This window comes from Eptatretus burgeri, chromosome 5 (genome assembly GCF_056783735.1).
Source record: "Eptatretus burgeri isolate ZD-2024b chromosome 5, Ebu_testis_v1, whole genome shotgun sequence".
NCBI classification, from domain to species: domain Eukaryota; kingdom Metazoa; phylum Chordata; class Myxini; order Myxiniformes; family Myxinidae; genus Eptatretus; species Eptatretus burgeri.
Genome location: NC_140965.1, coordinates 114595641 through 114613622, shown reverse-complemented (window position 1 = coordinate 114613622; position 17982 = coordinate 114595641). Strand labels below are relative to the sequence as shown.

At 45.2% G+C, this 17982-nt stretch overlaps 1 protein-coding gene across 6 annotated transcripts in view; it reads right to left on the bottom strand.

Moving 5' to 3' along the window:
- Nucleotides 1-17982, bottom strand: part of LOC147027206 (rho GTPase-activating protein 22-like) — a 206896-nt gene that overhangs the window by 65105 nt on the left and 123809 nt on the right. For 5 of the 6 annotated variants that reach the window (XM_085883419.1, XM_085883422.1, XM_085883421.1 and 2 more), the window contains 2 exons: nt 14433-14520; nt 3623-3742 (listed from right to left, as the gene is read on the bottom strand). In XM_085883419.1, coding sequence (XP_085739545.1) covers nt 3623-3742; nt 14433-14520 — 208 coding nt within the window. Of the gene's footprint in view, nt 1-3622; nt 3743-6362; nt 7155-14432; nt 14521-17982 lie in introns of those variants that run through there. The other variant, XM_085883429.1, reaches the window with a different exon arrangement.

Genomic DNA, 17982 nt, shown 5'->3' with positions numbered 1-17982 from the left:
ACTCGTTACTTCTTTAAATTTTCAAATTTCACAACAGATTTTGACACTTCTTTGGTCTGGGAAATATCCTGTCCTCAAAACCAAAATAATATTTCGATGATATTCTTTAATTAGACCGTGAGAGTAGACCGTGGAAAATGGTATCATATAATGTATGAAATCGATCCATGCTCCGAATTTGTAAACTATAGTACTTACAAAAGTGATGGATGCAACGATTTGTAGCTATGATGAACAGACAATCTGTACGAGTGAGGAAAGGTTAAGGGGGGGGGGGGGGACTTAATCATGAAGAAATCGTTGTGGCCTGTTCCAAGTCAAGGTAAGGTTGAGCAGGCCAAAAAACATGGCGGCTTCAGACCCCAGCGAGGTTACCCAGGAAACGCCTTAAGATCCCAGAGAGCGAGGTGGCCGATGATCTCCTGATGAAGGATATAATTAAATAAGGCCATTAATTATCTTCAACAGGGGTGTTTTAATTAACCTAAACACCCAATTTTCACTCTTGCACTTCCTTGGAGTTTTGTTCGTATGCACGCGAAGTTTCAGGCAGCTAGATTTTTGTAGTTTTTATAGTTTTGGAGTTATGGAGGAGACACACTGACACACACTGACATTTATTAGTGTTGATTACTGGCAGAGTACCCGCCCTAAGGGCGATCTTGTTCCAAGTGTGCAACATGTTCTTCTGACGCATACCTTCATTTGGGCGGTGTATGGGCAACTGATAGCTTCCTCAATTGCTCCCATAAATGTTTTTTTTTTAATAACACGGGTTTCGTGCATGAAGTGCAAACGTACCGACTGCTTATACTTCAAACAACCTCACTACACTGGAAAACATGGGGACAGGATTACTGTAAATGGTGGGGACTTGTCGTACCCTCCCCCACCTCCCCCACATGTGATCATGATTTTGGTATCTGCTCAGAACCTTGAATCAAATTACGAGTCGTGTCGCAATGTAAGCAGCTTGTGATCTGCTAAGCACCTTCAATCACACAATATGTCAGGTATACCTGTCAGTCTAAACATGTTGATCATATACAACATGTCAGGTATCCCTATCAGTCGAAGGAAGTTAATCATACGTGTCAGGTATCCCTGTAAGCCTGGGATTGGCTTAGTGGTTGGGGTGGCTGGCTTGGAATCTTAGAGTCCTGCATTCGAGCCCTGTCAGCCACTGAATTAACACCAGGTGGGGTTGTCAGTCTGTCATCCTTCCGAGGTCGGCAAAACGAGTATCAGTGTACTGGTATAGGGGCACAGCATCAGTGGCAGAGTCGTGCCCTTACAAAATGATAGCTACCCGGCAGCCAAGCTGCCATACGCAAGAAGAAGAAGTAAGAGGTATCCCTGTCGGTCTAAGCAACTTTAATCATACAAAGTGTCAGGTACTCTTATCAGTCTAAGCAAGCTCATCATACCAACCGCATCGTCGATAACTGAAGCGTTTTACACCTGAAAGTGAAAATTCCTTTGTTTCATTTTTCAAAATATTCCCCTGATGTGTGTATATATATATATATATATATATATATATATATATATATATATATATATATATATATATATATATATATATATATATATGTGTGTGTCAAGCCAAGCCACATCAATAGCTTCACTCTAAGCATGTGAAAACATCAATGGTATTTGATGCTGGAAAGAAATAAGAAAGTCCACAATGTTTCCACATCGTGCAAGTTGGGAAAGAGGAAGTTGGGCCTGGCAAGCAAACAGAATTGGCAAACGTTCAGTACAAAATTGAAGTTGGTTTCAGGGTCACAAGATAAAGAGCCGAACATTTAGGCGGTATGTGATTTCTCTGAATTGCACGTTTAAGCACCATGGAAGAGGAATCGCTGAAATCTGATAACCTTCCCAGCAAAGTGTGCATCAAACTTTGTAGCCTGGTGTTTAGTGGGGCAGATAACAGCAATTTTTGAGAGGAATCGTGCAAATGATGATATAAGCATCAAATTTGGCACATTTGTTCTCCAGGGGATTCTAATCAAATCTGCCTGATTGGCCATTTGAAAATCCAAATTTTGATATATTTGAAAAAAAAAACTTCAAAAAAGTCAAGATCACGAATCGATGTTGGATGCTGGCTGAGATTGGTGAATGTTTCAGAAACATCAAAGACGTTCCAAGTCTGCCATCCAGTTTTCTTCCCTTTACCGCGGAAGGCAGACACGACGTCACATCCAGTGAACGCATGGAAGTATGGGATCCCTCTAGCTTTCTCAGGCCCTATTGCAGAAACTACCTCATGGACTAGAATCCATCGCGCCTTGGCTCCTTGGCTGAAGGCAATCCACATGTTCTCAAGACCTAGTTCCTGTAAGGATGGCAGTACAGATATTGCTATGACTAGAACGTCCGTGTCATTAGCCTTAATGATAATGGACTTGCTACCATCCGTCGTTGCATCCCTGGCATGTACAAATATTCGAGTGTCAGCTTCTTCATGACAACATGGAGACGCAGCATCCAGTGACTTCCCTGTGTTGCTAATGGCATCTTCTCCTTTTGTGACAATGACTGTGCTTGTCGTTTGTGCTTCACACATCTTTTCAGCAAGGAAGTGAAACAGCTCAGTGTTGTTGCGGTCATCTCGAAGAAAGCTTCTCCAGTTACTTGGGGTCTTACTGGTTCCTGTCACTCTTCTTCCGATTCCTTGCCCCCTTTTCGACCTTGCCTCGGACTTCAGATTTGACTTCTTTTACACATCAAACACTACGTCCACCCTCTCGTACCTGGCACCATAGGATTCCACCTTTGGGATGATGTCTTCTTTAGCATAGTCATCAAATATCTTTGAAGTGCATGGAGGTAGGGCATTGATAAGTGCTGAGCCATCAATGATGACTGCATCTCCCCTTGGTTCTCTGTCTGGGATGTTCACTTGCGCTTCAAGAATTTCAGCCAGCTGTGACTTCAAATGTTTTTGAAGTTTTTTTTTTTTTTTCAAGTTTTTCAAAATTTGGATTTTCAAATGGCCAATCGGGCAGATTTGATCAGAAAGCCCTGCAGAACAGAAACGCCAAATTTGATGCTTGTACCATAATTTGCACGATTTTTCAACTATCTACTACACTAGTTGGCTTACTGGTTAGGTGGTGGCTTAGGATCCCAGGGTCCTGAGTTCAATCCCCGTTGACCGCTGAATTAACACCAGGGGGTTGACTCAGCCAGTCATCCTTCCGAGGTCGGCGAAACGAGTACCAGTGTACTGGTAATAGGAGCACTGCATCAGTGGCATATCCGCGCCCCTAACCAATGATGCAACCAGCAACCAAAAGGCTGCACACGAAGGGAATGTATATTGACGGATTTATTAAATCTGGTATTGTTGTGGCGCAAGCATGATGGGCCGAATGGCCTCCTCCTGCGCATAATTTCCTTGTCCTTGTAAACTAGGCCCCAAACTTGCAGTCGTCAGGATGCTTCCCGAACCCTGTTGCATTGTTTGGATGGCGAGCAGACATTGGCGCTTTGTACTTGCCTGTGATTATCCATGTACATTGCCGGTTTCTTGGCCTTCAAAATCACCTGTCATTGCAAGATCCCTGTCCTACTACCGTGACAATGCAAGCATGTGGTTACAATGGTTTACCAGATGGAGAGGTTGGCGAGGAGATTGTGTGACGTAGGACACGCACCCAGGTGTCCAGTTCGCTCTGTGAGTTGGCAAGTAACAGGTATGAGTCTTGGCTGGTCGTGGTTCGCTCACCTCCTGTTATACAGAACAGGTACACACACACATACACATTGATATGTGATTATACATGTTATACGTGTACACACACACACACACACACACACACACACACACACACACACACACACACACACACACCTGTTCTTCATCAACAATCTTCAGTCTCTAAATATAAATATATTAATCTTGTTTTTTCCAACCAGTGATGAAGAATTTGTGATTCCAGTGTCAAGACCTTCACCTCGCCATGTTGAAGGTTTGAGAGCACACACAGGGTGCCATCGACCTCGATGAGACCGTTGCGTGCAGACAGATCAGCACAGTCTGGTCAATTTTTGGGTCAATGCTCGGAGGATGTGCACATTATAAACTGCAGGAAACATTGTGAGCCCAGCATATAAGAAGTGTATGGAATGTGGTTTCATCTCACTGCATGAGCATGAGCCGCGAGCAAGTCACCAGTGTCTGGAAAAAACGTTGCTTCAATTTCCTTAAGTGACAGCGAGACAGATAAATGAATAAATGTGTTCGAACCCCATTTGATAATGAATGCACACACGAGCCAAAAGCAAGCCACTTCCATTCACTCCACCCCCCCACCCCCACCCCCACCCCCTAACCATGCCCCTAGGTCCTGCTTTGTGAACCGGTGCATTGTGGTCTTCTTTACAATGATGGCTTTTCCCCCCTAACAGACACACCTTATGTGGGCTAGTCTGTGCCTGGGTTTCACCTGTTGGCTTAATGGTTAAGGTGGCTGCCTTAAAATCTTAAGGTCTTGAGTTTGAGCTCCTGTCGACCGTTAAATAACACCAGGTGGGTTGATTCAGCCTGTCATCCTTCCGAGGTCAGCAAATTGAGTACCAGCTAACTGGAAGCAGGGAGCACTGCATCAGCTGCACTCTCAGCAACGATGCAACCAGCAACTGCAGGCTGCATATGAAATAATTAAAAACTAATACTAGCAGATGGAACACCCGGCTTTGATGTCCATCTGAGGGACGGCGCAGCTTGTGACGTAACAGCCTGCCTGCGAAGCATCACTCCGACCGCTTATAGTCGGGTCGGGAATCAAACCCACAGTCGATGACTGCATTAAAGCAGAGGGAGAGAGAGAGAGAGAGACAGACAGACAGACAGACAAGCCGGTAGGCGACATGGGTGGTCGCTATATAATTGCATACTAGTCATACAGTTTTTGACGGATCGGGCTGAAATTTTTTTTACAAAGAGGTTGATTATAGTGAGCATAAAAGCGCGGAAGCCGATTTTTTATTTTCGAAAAAAAAATATTTTGCAGATGTTTTCAAAAATTTCAAAGTCCCGTTGCTAGGCAACGGTGGCGTCCATAGCAACGGTGCTCAAAAGCATACAACTAGATCCTGGTATGAACCTACCAGTCAAGTTTCATCAAAATCGGTTGACTCCTCTGGCCTCCAGAGCTGTCCATTACATACAAACATACAGACAGACCGAAAACCTGAGAATAACGGTAGTCTAGCGATGCGACCACCGAATAAACAGACGGACCCAAATTCAATACCCTCTCCTCTGGCGAGGGTAACAAGACGCTCATTTATGTTGATATGCCAACCCCATGCGAAGCAAGGCCAAGCTGACGTTTTGGACGTTAACCCTTCATCGACAGGATCGACCTTCATAGCCTTCACAATCATGACTAGTTCTTCATTCTTCAAAAACAAATGTGTTGTTTAAGTCGTCGTTTTAACATGTTTCTCAAAATAAGTTAAGATCCACAAGCGAGGGAACGTTGACCGTTATAAAACCTGAAACTTGGTCACCTGGTATTTATGATCCTGTCTTTGTCATTCATGAGACACCTTGGTTGCTCGTCTTGACATCCTAATGGAAGGCCTGGAAGGTTCAGAAGGTGGAATGGAACCCTCCCAGGTCTCGACGTATCCACCTTCGTGTGTGTGCGTGTGTGTGTGTGTGTGTGTGTGTGTGTGTGTGTGTGTGTGTGTGTGTGTGTGTGTGTGTGTGTGTGTGTGTTTGTGTGCATGGCTATAAACAACACTTGTTAAACCACACGATTACTTAAGGACCCTCACAAGAGACAGGGACACACTTTATCCACCACTGAGTGACACTATCACAACATCTCCCTCACCTGGACCCACACCTGGAGACACAGACACACTTTATCCACCACTGAGTGAAACTATCACAACATCTCCCTCACCTGGACCCACACCTGGAGACACAGACACACTTTATCCACCACTGAGTGAAACTATCACAACATCTCCCTCACCTGGACCCACACCTGGAGACACAGACACACTTTATCCACCCCAGAGTGAAACTATCACAACATCTCCCTCACCTGGACCCACACCTGGAGACACAGACACACTTTATCCACCACTGAGTGACACTATCACAACATCTCCCTCACCTGGACCCACACCTGGAGACACAGACACACTTTATCCACCCCAGAGTGAAACTATCACAACATCTCCCTCACCTGGACCCACACCTGGAGACACAGACACACTTTATCCGCCCCAGAGTGAAACTATCACAACATCTCCCTCACCTGAACCTTCACCTAGAGACAAGGACACACTTCATCCACCCCAGAGTGAAACGATCAGAACATTTCCCTCACCTGGTGAACTTTTGCCCAGCCTGCCTGGTTCAGCTCGGAAACACACCTGCCCCATATTGATAGGCTTCGCAGCATCGTTCAAGTCCTCCACGAGGGTGGAATCCAAATCGATGCCACTTCACACCACTTCGCTCACATCGAGTCCACAGCTATAAATGGAGTGATGACTAGATCAGTTGGAACCTTTTCATGAAACATAGAGCGGGAGCACCCCAGGCCAGGCAGAGCATTCATCTTAACAAGGTTTCAGAGGAATCAGAGCTAGAAACAGGATGTCTCCTTCACCAAAGATGTCAATCCTGGCATTGGTCAAATGACCTCAATGGTGTGCCAATCAACAGATTGATGGTTCGCCGACAGCAGGCCTTCAGGTGGACGCACCATGCAACGGATCAAATGGCATAAATTCCTCTCCGGTGCGGCATACGATCGGAGCTTCTGTGTAGCCGACAACGGCTCATTAAAAAAAACGAGTCAACCTGACCTGGAGTTGACAAAAACTGAACGTTCAAACATTTCCAGATGATCAGCTGTATTCAAAAGTCCCAGTATATCTCCATGGTTTCATTTTTGTTTGGAAGTCTGGAAGCGGTGCAGAAACAGATCCATGGAATGAGTAAGCTGGGAACAAAAATGAACAGGCCATCTGCCAGCACAAATCTGCTTCAAAGCTCCAAGAAACGGTTCGCCGTCGGTAGAGCCAGATGTGCGTGACACGTGCTGCTTCCTTCCATCTGACTGGTCCAGTAGTGCAAGCAGCCTGCTCTGCAGTTCATTATCTGTGTGCGAGGGAAACTGGTGGGCGGTGGCCAAACAAATGGCACTCAAACAGATATTCTTCGTTGCACCTCCACACACAATGCCCATTTCGGTTCACGCGCACAAACACACGCACACACTGGATCGGTGGTTGTGAGCACACATGCCACACCAGGGGGGGCTGTGTTCCATTGCCAACCAGCTTGTAGAGTGCTCGCCAAGTGGCTCTCCTGGTTTTAAGCACTCAAGCAAGCACTCCAACGAAATTGTTGAGAAGGAATGCCTGGCTTTGCAAGAGATAGCAAGCTGATTGGTGATGGAGCACACCCCTGTACTTGATGTAAAGGTCCAGCCTGACCAATAAGGGGCTAACCATGTTTGGCTAACCATGATTTGGCATCCATTACACAGTTAACGGGGTTTCTACAAAGACGTTACAGTTAAAATTAACTTCTGAATTGGTTGCAGTCTGTTAAAGACACAAAACCCAACGTTGCTAAATGCTGTGTCAGCTGCTTCACTGCCAATCTGCAGTTTCACTCAGCCAACATAGCTTTAGCAGCCTTTGTGTCAATGCCCCCCCAAACCCCCCCCCCCAACCCCCATAATACACACACATGGATTGAATTCCTTTCCAAAGGGGGGAGGGAAGCTGAAATTGAAAGTCCAATCCCATTTGATGACTGATACTGCGGTTTGTAGTGGAACAGCGGACACTGCATTTAGCAATGGGTGGTTCTGTCTCGCGCAGACTGCAACTGAGCTGGAAATTCCATTTCCACATATACATTAAGCCTTAGCCATAGTATATGTTCACATGTAGTTTTGGAATTCCATTTTGGAGTAATAATAGTAATAGTAGTATTGAAAATTAGTTGAAACTACTTTTCAACATCGGTGTAGCCAGATGGTGCGTGACATGTGCTGCTTCCTTCCATCTGACTGATCCAGTGCAAGCAGCCTGTTCTGCAGTTCATTATCAGTGTGTGAGGGAAGCTGGTCTTGATACTGTAGCCCTGGTGTGCGTAGTAGTTAAAACACTGACCACAAACTAGTTGTGGCTGATGTACTGTACGTGTGCACTCTGTATACCATTATCAAGCAAGACCTGGGTGACATTTGAATGTGGAAGCCATGGTTCGTGATCCAGAGCTGTGAGCTCGATATAACATCGCCATTCAGAACCGATTTGATGCTTTGGGTGAATTCTCAGATGATGTTGAGAAGTCTTGGCCTCTTATCTGTGACGTTATCCTCTCTACAGCATCCAAGACAGTTGGATTCAGTAAGGCAACAGAAACGGTGCTGGTTGTCGGCTGATACTCTGGCCATTATTGATGGCAAGACGCAAGCAGGACTTCAATGAAACATCCCAGAAAGGAAGCGCCTTAGAGGCGTCTTTCAGGCGAAGGCTAGGAAAGATCTTGACTTGGAATGGGCACTGCCTGATGAAGCAGAGGAAGGTATTCATCAAAACGACCTTCGACCTGCCTTCCGGTCAATCCAGCGCATGTGTATTGGTCGAAATTCGAATAAAAACAAAAGCAGCATTCTGATCATGAAGGCAAGCAGCACCCCCTGCCATACCAATGAGGAAACCCTCAACTGCTGGAAAAAATATTTTGAGCAGGTGCTCAACTTCCCCCCTGGTACACACTCCCCCGACTTGGAGGAAGAGGCATCCATAGCTGGCGATGAGGTCACTGTGCGTATGGATCCTCCATCCTCGTCTGAGGTCCGCCGTGCAGTGAGGAACCTCAAAAACGGTCGAGCTGCTGGGTGTGATAACATCACCGCAGAACTGCTGAAATGTGCAGAGGCTCCAATTTGTGATGTATTACACTGGATTTTTATTAATGTCTGGAATTCTGGGCATGTTCCGGCCGAGTGTAAAAATGGCAAATAATCCCCATCTACAAAGGGAAAGGCCCCCTCTCCAACTGCACGAGCTATCGCCCGATCACCCTGCTATCGGTCCCTGGGAAGGTTTTTGCTCATGATCGCTTGAACCATATTCACTCCCTCCTGCTGCAACCTAGATGCCCCCAGCAACCTGGTTTCACCCCAAACAAGTCCACAACGGATGCCAGACTAGCCCTCCATATTCTTGCAGAACTTAATCGGGAATTTCAGCGTCCATTAAACATGGCGTACATCGACATCAAAGCCGCATTTGACTCCGTTGACCGAACATCCCTATGGAAGGTGCTGAGAGGCAACTGAGTTCCATCATCACTTCTCAACCTGATCCGGAACCTCAATGAACATACAACAGCCCGCGTCAGAGTGGACACCGACCTATCATCACCTTTCCCCACGTCTTCTGCAGTTCATCGGGGTTGCGTCCTTGCTCCCTCCCTCTTCTGCTGCGCCATGGAGTGGATAATGTCAAGATGCACAGATCAGCTTGGAATCAATGTCGTGGAGAAATCATCACCAATCTACTCTATGCAGATGATGCTGCCCGATTTGTGAGAGACCCTATTTACTGGCCAGATGTGTTCAACCACTTTGAATCGGTTGCTGAAAGCTTCGGCCTGAAGCCCTCATGGCAAAAAACGAAAGTACAGAATGTTGCCATTGGTTCTTCTCCCCTGCCAGTAGCTATCTTTGGTGTAGTTGTGGAGTCAGGGGACAACTTCACCTACCTGGGCTCCAACATTCATTCATCTGAATACTGTAGCCCTGATGGGTGTGGATGAATCGGCATGGCTGGCTCCATCATGGGGCAACAAGACGCTGTCTGGAAACAGCACCGGCTTAGTTTCCCGTCAAAGCTCCACATTTACAGAACATGCGTCCTATCTGTTCTCCTCTATAGTTGTGAGACATGGACTCTTTTGAAAAAGGACCAAGATGTTTTACAAGCTTTAAACATTCAATGTCAACGTCACATCCTTGGGGTACGATGGTATGACCAAGTTTCAAACAGGACCATTTGTGAGATCACTCGACTAGGCCCCATCACACTCGATATTGCAAGGAGACGCTATTGTGTTTGGACACATCTGCCAATTAAATGAGCGTGTACCGGCTCGTATCTCCTTGGAATTTGTCACTAATCTTTACCATTGTCACTGACCCGATCAAACCCGGCGCCATCATCGAGGACAACCAAGAGTTTCCTGGTTACACCAATGCGCCAACGAGTTTGGCCTTAACCCAGGTGAATGTTGGCAGAAGACGGAAGACCGACAGTTATGGGGGTCGCTACGTCTCCGAGTTGGGCATGCGTATTAGTAGTAGTGGTAATAATCATCTTGTATTAAGTGTGTATTTATTGATGGTCAAGGAGTTGATGTAAAATGTTGTCAAGTACACATTTGTATGGTGGCACCTTGTCAAGTACATCTCTGGTGCCTTTGGTGGCTGCCCTCCCACCCTCTCCCCCCCCCATCCCATGCCTCACCTCAAATGGCATGACTGCAGACTCTACCCGAGATGATGCAGAATGTGTAAACTCTGTGTGCGCCTCCAAATCTCGTGTACCCAACCCAACCCATCTCGCTGTGTCAGTGTCCCCATTTTATGCTCTCATACCCACTGACTACTGCCATCTTGTGATACACCAAAATGATCCTCATGACCTCCTGAGTTGATTAGGCTAATTAACTACAAAGAACCCGGAAGAATTCCCACGTTTTCAACGCATGCCATGTTCAGGTGAACGCTGCAGCTCAGTCGGTCCTTCCACGGCATGGCATTCTATTTACAAAATAAATAACAAAAACCAGAATAACATTGTAACAAACCGTATATTAATTTATACTCATAATATCAACAACAATAGTAGTTGTCTCATTTGGCAAGAATAATAACGAACGTATAATCCCCTCCCTGGCCCAAGCACACCTGGGCTTGGTGAACAGGCAAAGCTAATGCTCAAGCAGTGTGGCGGGCAGGTATGAAGACTACGAAGACCAATGAAAATTTGGTCCAGTGCACTAACAGTGCCCAGTCGTTTGATTAAAAGTAACAGGTGGGGATCTATTGGGACACTTTGCTCATACATGGTGTGGTGTTGACATGTGACACATTTGTAATGTAGAATATTTTTTTAAAACGTTCAGAACTGTATTTAAAAATGCCTTACTCTGCTTATTACTCAATCAGGACCAAATTGTCCTTTTCTTTTTCAGAAGGCTCATTTCCCCAAACCTCTTCTCTCCGAAACGCTTAGTTCATCCAGCTCCCTCTTTCACCTATAGCCAAATATCCTCCAAACCTCCAAGCAAAAACATTCTTACCACCCCACCCATGAAGTCTGTCAGAGGTTAACCGGTTTGGGAATCCTGACACCTCCACTTTGCAGAGATTGTATGAACGTGACAAAAATTCCCCTTCATGTCCATTGATGGAGTCGAACGTCCCAATGTCAGTGCCCTCCCCTTCATCTGCTTACCCTTCATCCCACCCCCTCATCCCACCCCATCTCAGCTTCCTCGTCCCACCCCATCTCAGTTCTCACCCCACCCGCCACCACCTCATCATCCTTACAGTTTCTCCCCTTCTATATCCTGGCTTCACCCCATTCCTACACTCTCCCCGCCCCTCCTCCTTTCACAGAACGTCCCTGACTCGTTAGTGTTTCTCCCTGGTTGCAGTCTCCTCCAGTTTGATCAACCTAAACCCCATCCTGGCAGTGGAGTCACACTGTACATCAAGAACTCCATTTCTCACTTTCCATTTCCTGCTCTTACAAACCCAAATCCCAAGAGTACCTCTGGCTGCAACTTCCCATCTGCTCCCACCTTATGTTTGTCTGTGTGTTGTACCATCCTAACAGCTCAACCCGAATAGCTCAGGGTCATCTCTCTGGAAATATCTCGAGCTTTCGATACAGTCTGACATCCTGCCCTGCTCTCCGATCTCTCTGCCCATGGCATCCAAGGTCAATTCCACTCTGGGATTACTGACTTCCTCCACTCTTGTAGTTAACATTGGTGTTGGCTTAATAGTTAGGGTGGTGGGCTTGGGATCCTATTCAACTCCAAGTTCAAATCCCGCTCAGTTGTTGAATTAATACCAGGTGGAGTTGACTCTGCCTGTCATCCTTCCGAGGTCGGCAAAATGAGTGCCAGCTTGCTGGTATACTGTGTCGGAGTGGCGACGCATCCAGGATTGTGCCCAATAGCCCAGGAGACTGCTTAATGGTCCCAATGGATGGATGGTAGTCAATGTGTGGCTATCCTTTCATCTCCTCTCCTGCATCCTTTCTGGTCTTGCACCCTCTGCCCTTCCCATGCTTTGTCCCCTTCCCTCCCCCCCCTCCCCACCCCCACCCCCAAGGTATCTGCACTACAGAGTGCACAATCCACCATCATCAATCCCCTCCTAGTAAAACTCCCAAAATCTATAATTAGTGCTCACCAACACTCTTTTGTTCCTCTTTTTCCCCATCTATGGGACCAACTTCTACATTCTCTTCAATCCCTTTCTTCCGTTCAGGTCCTCAAGAGAGCAGCTGTTCACCACCATCTCAAATCATCCCCCATCCAAAACAATCATCATCATCCTGACAACAACGAATATCTTAAGCTGCTCTTTATCCCTTATGTGTTCAAACAAGAATGACCGCACTGTGGTCACAACCTGTGACAAAATCCGGTTACAGGCCGATTGGGAAACGCGTGTTTGAATCACTCTTAAAAGATGAACAGCACAATTGGGAAACACACATTTAATGCACTATTAAAACATTAACTTGACACCTCTCATCCATGTCAGCCTCCGCCACGGTTATATCAGAACGAGCTGAACCGTCACACGGTCACGGATTGTTTCACCCCAATATGGGGCCATTCAAAAATTACACAACGCTACTTTTTTAAGGAGACATGTTCCATGCGTGCTGATGGACTTCATTAAACCTTACTAATAATTTTTATTTGACATATGATTAGATTTTTCGGTTTCCCTCATTGTGAAAAACACTTGATCCAAACAAAGCCAACAGAAATCTGACGCAACAAACCCAGGCAGTGTGTAATCAGCAGAGGCCTACATGCCTGATGTCCTCGGCCTACCAGAAAACCAAGATGGCGGCCATATTATTATGTCTGGGTGCCATGGTGGGTGGAGTCAAGCGACAAATGTGGGTGGGGCTCGGCAGCTGTCTGACCAATGGGTGAACATTTCAAAAATCGACCCCAACAACCACAACAACAACAACAACCATGCGGAGCTCTTGTCCACCTGTGACAAGTCACAGATTTAAAAAAAAAAAATACCTTCCGATTATGTATAATCCTCTTAGTTTTATACCTGATTCAATTCTGTTTTGGCTTGTCAAGTTATTTATTCACTTCACCTCGGTTTATCCGATACTGACCTGAGTCCAACTCCATCCCCATTATTTTGCACCTAATTCGTTTCAGTAGCACTCTTTTACCTCCCGGCTTTCTTTCTGCCTCGACATTTACACCTCACTGGAATATGCTTACCCTGCACTCAAATCCGCATTCAAATCCCACTTCACCGTTAAAAACGGATGTCTTCACAAAATTCCACAGATAAAAAGTCCAAAAATTAATGTTCATAAAGTGTGAGCAAATATATAGTGTTGTGTGACACGTACATGATGTGTGTGAAACAAGGTCAATGTTTGACCCACGAATGAGCTTCTTGACTTGGAGGTTCTGCTTTGAACATTTGGAAATGGAACAGAAAACAGTTTAGGGTTTCAAAACTACCTTCAGATTGGCTGGCTTGGGATCTTAAGGTCCTGAGTTTGAGTCCCGTTGGCTGCTGAATTAACACCAGGTGGGGTTGATTCAGCCCGTCATCCTTCCGAGGTCGGTGAAACGAGTACCAGTGTACTGGCAGAGGGGCACATCAGCGGCACAGCCGCGCCCCAACAAAATGATAGCTACCCGGCAGCCAAGCTGTCATACGTCAGAAGAAGACTACCTTCAGACTGAAATTGTAAGGCAAACTATACGTCAACAGCCCTTCGGCCTTTAATTTTATGACTATTTCTGATATTCCATCTGTTCCACGACTGTCACCCGTCTAGCCTCATTGGTTGAATATATTTTTCCATTCACACCCAAAGGATGATTTCATTTCCATCAGGCTTGTATATAAGGTGTAAGGATCTGTTTAGCAATCTTTATGTACTTTCACCGTGGAATTTTTCCCGATGGAGCATTGCTGAATCGAATCACCTGAAAAGGTCGTGATCAAGTCCATGACTGATCGATCCCGACATCTTCACCATAACTGGCTTGGATATCATCGGTGTTCACAAGTCATAATATTCAAGTGTGTTTTGTTTGGTTGAAAAATTACCAACATAAGAAGAGCACTTACTTTGTACAATCTCAAAGATGTATTTCCCAGGGTCTTCACTATTCATTTCATGGATGATGATGTGACTTCCGTTCAGATTTATGAAGCCCTAAGGGAGAAGTAGAACAGGATATGATGTAGTGTTGGTCATTCTGTAGGTCACTATTCTTTGCCTCAATCTCTATAGCAGATAATGCACGCGCGCGCGCGCACACACACACACACACACACACACACACACACACACACACACACACACACACACACACACACACACACACACACACACACACACACACACACACACACACACACACACACACCATTTTGCACAGTTACCCCCTCGTGCACAGTGGTCCTGTGAAGAGGTTTCCTTGGTTCAGGACGAGGTGAAGGTTTCACCAGTTTTCCCTCTTTGTCTGTTTCTCAGTATCCCAACACATTTAGTGGCTCTCAATCTTGTTTTGAGCAAAGTTCCAAAAAAATTAATAAAACAGCTGAAAAAATTACACGAGTGAGATTCTGGGTCACAGTGTAAAAGTACTGCACTCCAACTTTAGTCATTAAGTATAAAATAATAACCAAATGCCTAATTTGCAGCAAGCTTGAATGAGTGATCCACTTATCAAGAGTCAAACTACTAATGTAACAACCAATCAATATTCAACTACTTGAGATAAAAAAATAAAAATAAAACATTTTGTGCATCCCTAAAAAGATGAAAGAAAGGAGATAAGCATGAAAAAGAAAGACATAATCTCTGTTTACAATTCCAACTCCAACCAGCACAAGATTCATCTCACCGGCACCGCCATGATCATTTCGCCACCATAATATACTCCACTGGAGTTTTGTGGGGAACGGAATAATAAAGACAGGTAAAATGAGTTAAATGTTTCAGACAGGTAAATAAGTGAAATGTTTCAGACAGGTAAATAAGTGAAATGTTTCAGACAGGTAAATAAGTGAAATGTTTCAGACAGGTAAATAAGTGAAATGTTTCAGACAGGTAAATAAGTGAAATGTTTCAGACAGGTAAATAAGTGAAATGTTTCAGACAGGTAAATCAGTGAAATGTTTTAGACAGGTAAATCAGTGAAATGTTTCAGACAGGTAAATCAGTGAAATGTTTCAGACAGGTAAATAAGTGAAATGTTTCAGACAGGTAAATAAGTGAAATGTTTCAGACAGGTAAATAAGTGAAATGTTTCAGACAGGTAAATAAGTGAAATGTTTCAGACAGGTAAATAAGTGAAATGTTTTAGACAGGTAAATAAGTCCTCTTATCTGTTTCTACAAATTCACGTTTCTACTAATAAAACAGCACGTTCCCAAGGACGAGCATGTCTGTCTGGACATAACCACCATTTGAATATATGCAGAGATAACCACCATCGGGGCATAACCACCATCCAGATACATTCAGAGAAAAAGCGAAAGGTGTGTGAGGATGCTGCACTGTGGAGAGAGAGAAAGAGAGAAAGAGAGAAAGAGAGAAAGAGAGAAAGAGAGAAAGAGAGAAAGAGAGAAAGAGAGAAAGAGAGAAAGAGAGAAAGAGAGAAAGAGAGAAAGAGAGAAAGAGAGAGAAAGAGAGAGAAAGAGAGAGAAAGAGAGAGAAAGAGAGAGAAAGAGAAAGAAAGAGAGAGAAAGAGAGAGAAAGAGAGAGAAAGAGAGAGAAAGAGAGAGAAAGAGAGAGAAAGAGAGAGAAAGAGAGAGAAAGAGAGAGAAAGAGAGAAAGAGAGAAAGAGAGAGAGAGAGAGAGAGAGAGAGAGAGAGAGAGAGAGAGAGAGAGAGAGAGAGAGAGAGAGAGAGATATATATATAGCAGAGAATATGTTACGCTTCATGAACAAGACACACACACAATCATTGTATGACAAGTGGGAAAAAAATTGTATCTGTAATTGAGGAAACATGTTGATGGGCAAACAACTCTGAAATCGGGTGTTATCAAATGTATTTTGCTTTGAAACTGACAGAGAAACGTATAACCTTTATAAAGCACACCGAGTTATATAAAATAACCAATTGCTTTGGAAACAGTCATGAAGACAAAGGAAAACGTGATCGCTCGTACGCTGCTGCGGTTAAAAACTAAAACCTGCAAGATACGGGATGAAACTGTCACCACGGCACCCCCGTAACTGGTCAGGTCAGGTCAGGTATGGGAGCATGCGCCAGAGCAGCGTGTCGCTGCGTCCACTTTCCGCCGGTACTCCAGGGGCCTCCGTCTGGCCATCCCCCAGGCAGATGCCTGGCCCATCCCCATATCCTTGAGATGCCGATCAACGTGCCGCAACCACGAGGCACGTGGTCGGTCCATTGGCCTCCTCCACTCATGAGACTCCCTCGCTGAGAGAATCTGGTGAGCAGGATCAGCGTTAGGAAAACGAGCCACATGTCCAAACAGCCGCAGCTGACGCTCACGGAATATGCAGGTAACAAATCTCATTTGATTCTCTCTCAGCAACCGCTCGTTGGACACACAGTCCGACCAGCAATAGCCAAGGATTCTCCGAAGAGACTTGGTACCAAAGGAATTAAGTCTCCATCTCAGATTCTTGGTCAGAGTCCAAGTCTCACATCCATAGAGCAAGACTGGAAGCACCAAGGACCTGAAGACTCAGACTTTCGTCCTCTCACACAGGTACCGGCAGCGCCACACCCCATGATCCAGTGAATCCATGACTCCCCAGGCCCGACCCAGACGTCTATTGACCTCTGACGCACAGCCAGCAGAGAGATGAATATCACTGCCAAGGTAAGTGAATCTCTCCACGACCTGTAACCAAGCATGCAAGTATTCACACACCTGCGGAGAGTCCCTAAATTACAGATCCAAATATACCCATATAGGTACCACTACCTTCTAGCAACTGCTGACTGTTTATCCTGATCGGGACACAAACTCTATCGCCATCCACTGCAGGGCACTCAGTAAGTGGCTTAAGCACTCAAGCAAGCACTCCAATTAAATGGTTGGCAAGCGATAGCTATGTCCGAATGTCCAAACTATGTCTGAATGAGACAAAGAACACTCTTTCAGCATTTGGGAACTGCTGTTAAGTTTAATTCAAGAGCTTAAATTTTGGAATTTGGCTTAGTTTAAGAGATTCTTGCAGTTATGGCACAGGTGGAAATAAAATAAGATCATGAACGCTGGCGTTTCCGGGCGTTTATAAGCATTGCAATGTATCCAGAGATTCATAACCATGATGCACAGGCATTTGATAATATATGTGAGGGAAGGGGGGGGGGAAACTTTATCATTAAGAAATTGTTGCGGCTTGTTCCATCCAAGTCAAGACATGGTTGAACAGGCCAAAAAAAACATGGCAGCTCCAGACCCCAGAGAGCGAGGTGGCCGAGGATGCGCCTGATAAAGTACAGTGCCTCGAGAAAGTCCACACCCCTTCAAATTTTTTACCTTTTGTTGTCTTGTCGCCTGGAATTAAATTACATTAAATCAGACGTTTTCCACCTTCACTTACACACCGTAACCCACAACTTCCAAGTGAAAAACTAATTCTACAAGTTTTAGACATTTGCCTATTTTCCGGTGTATAAACCAC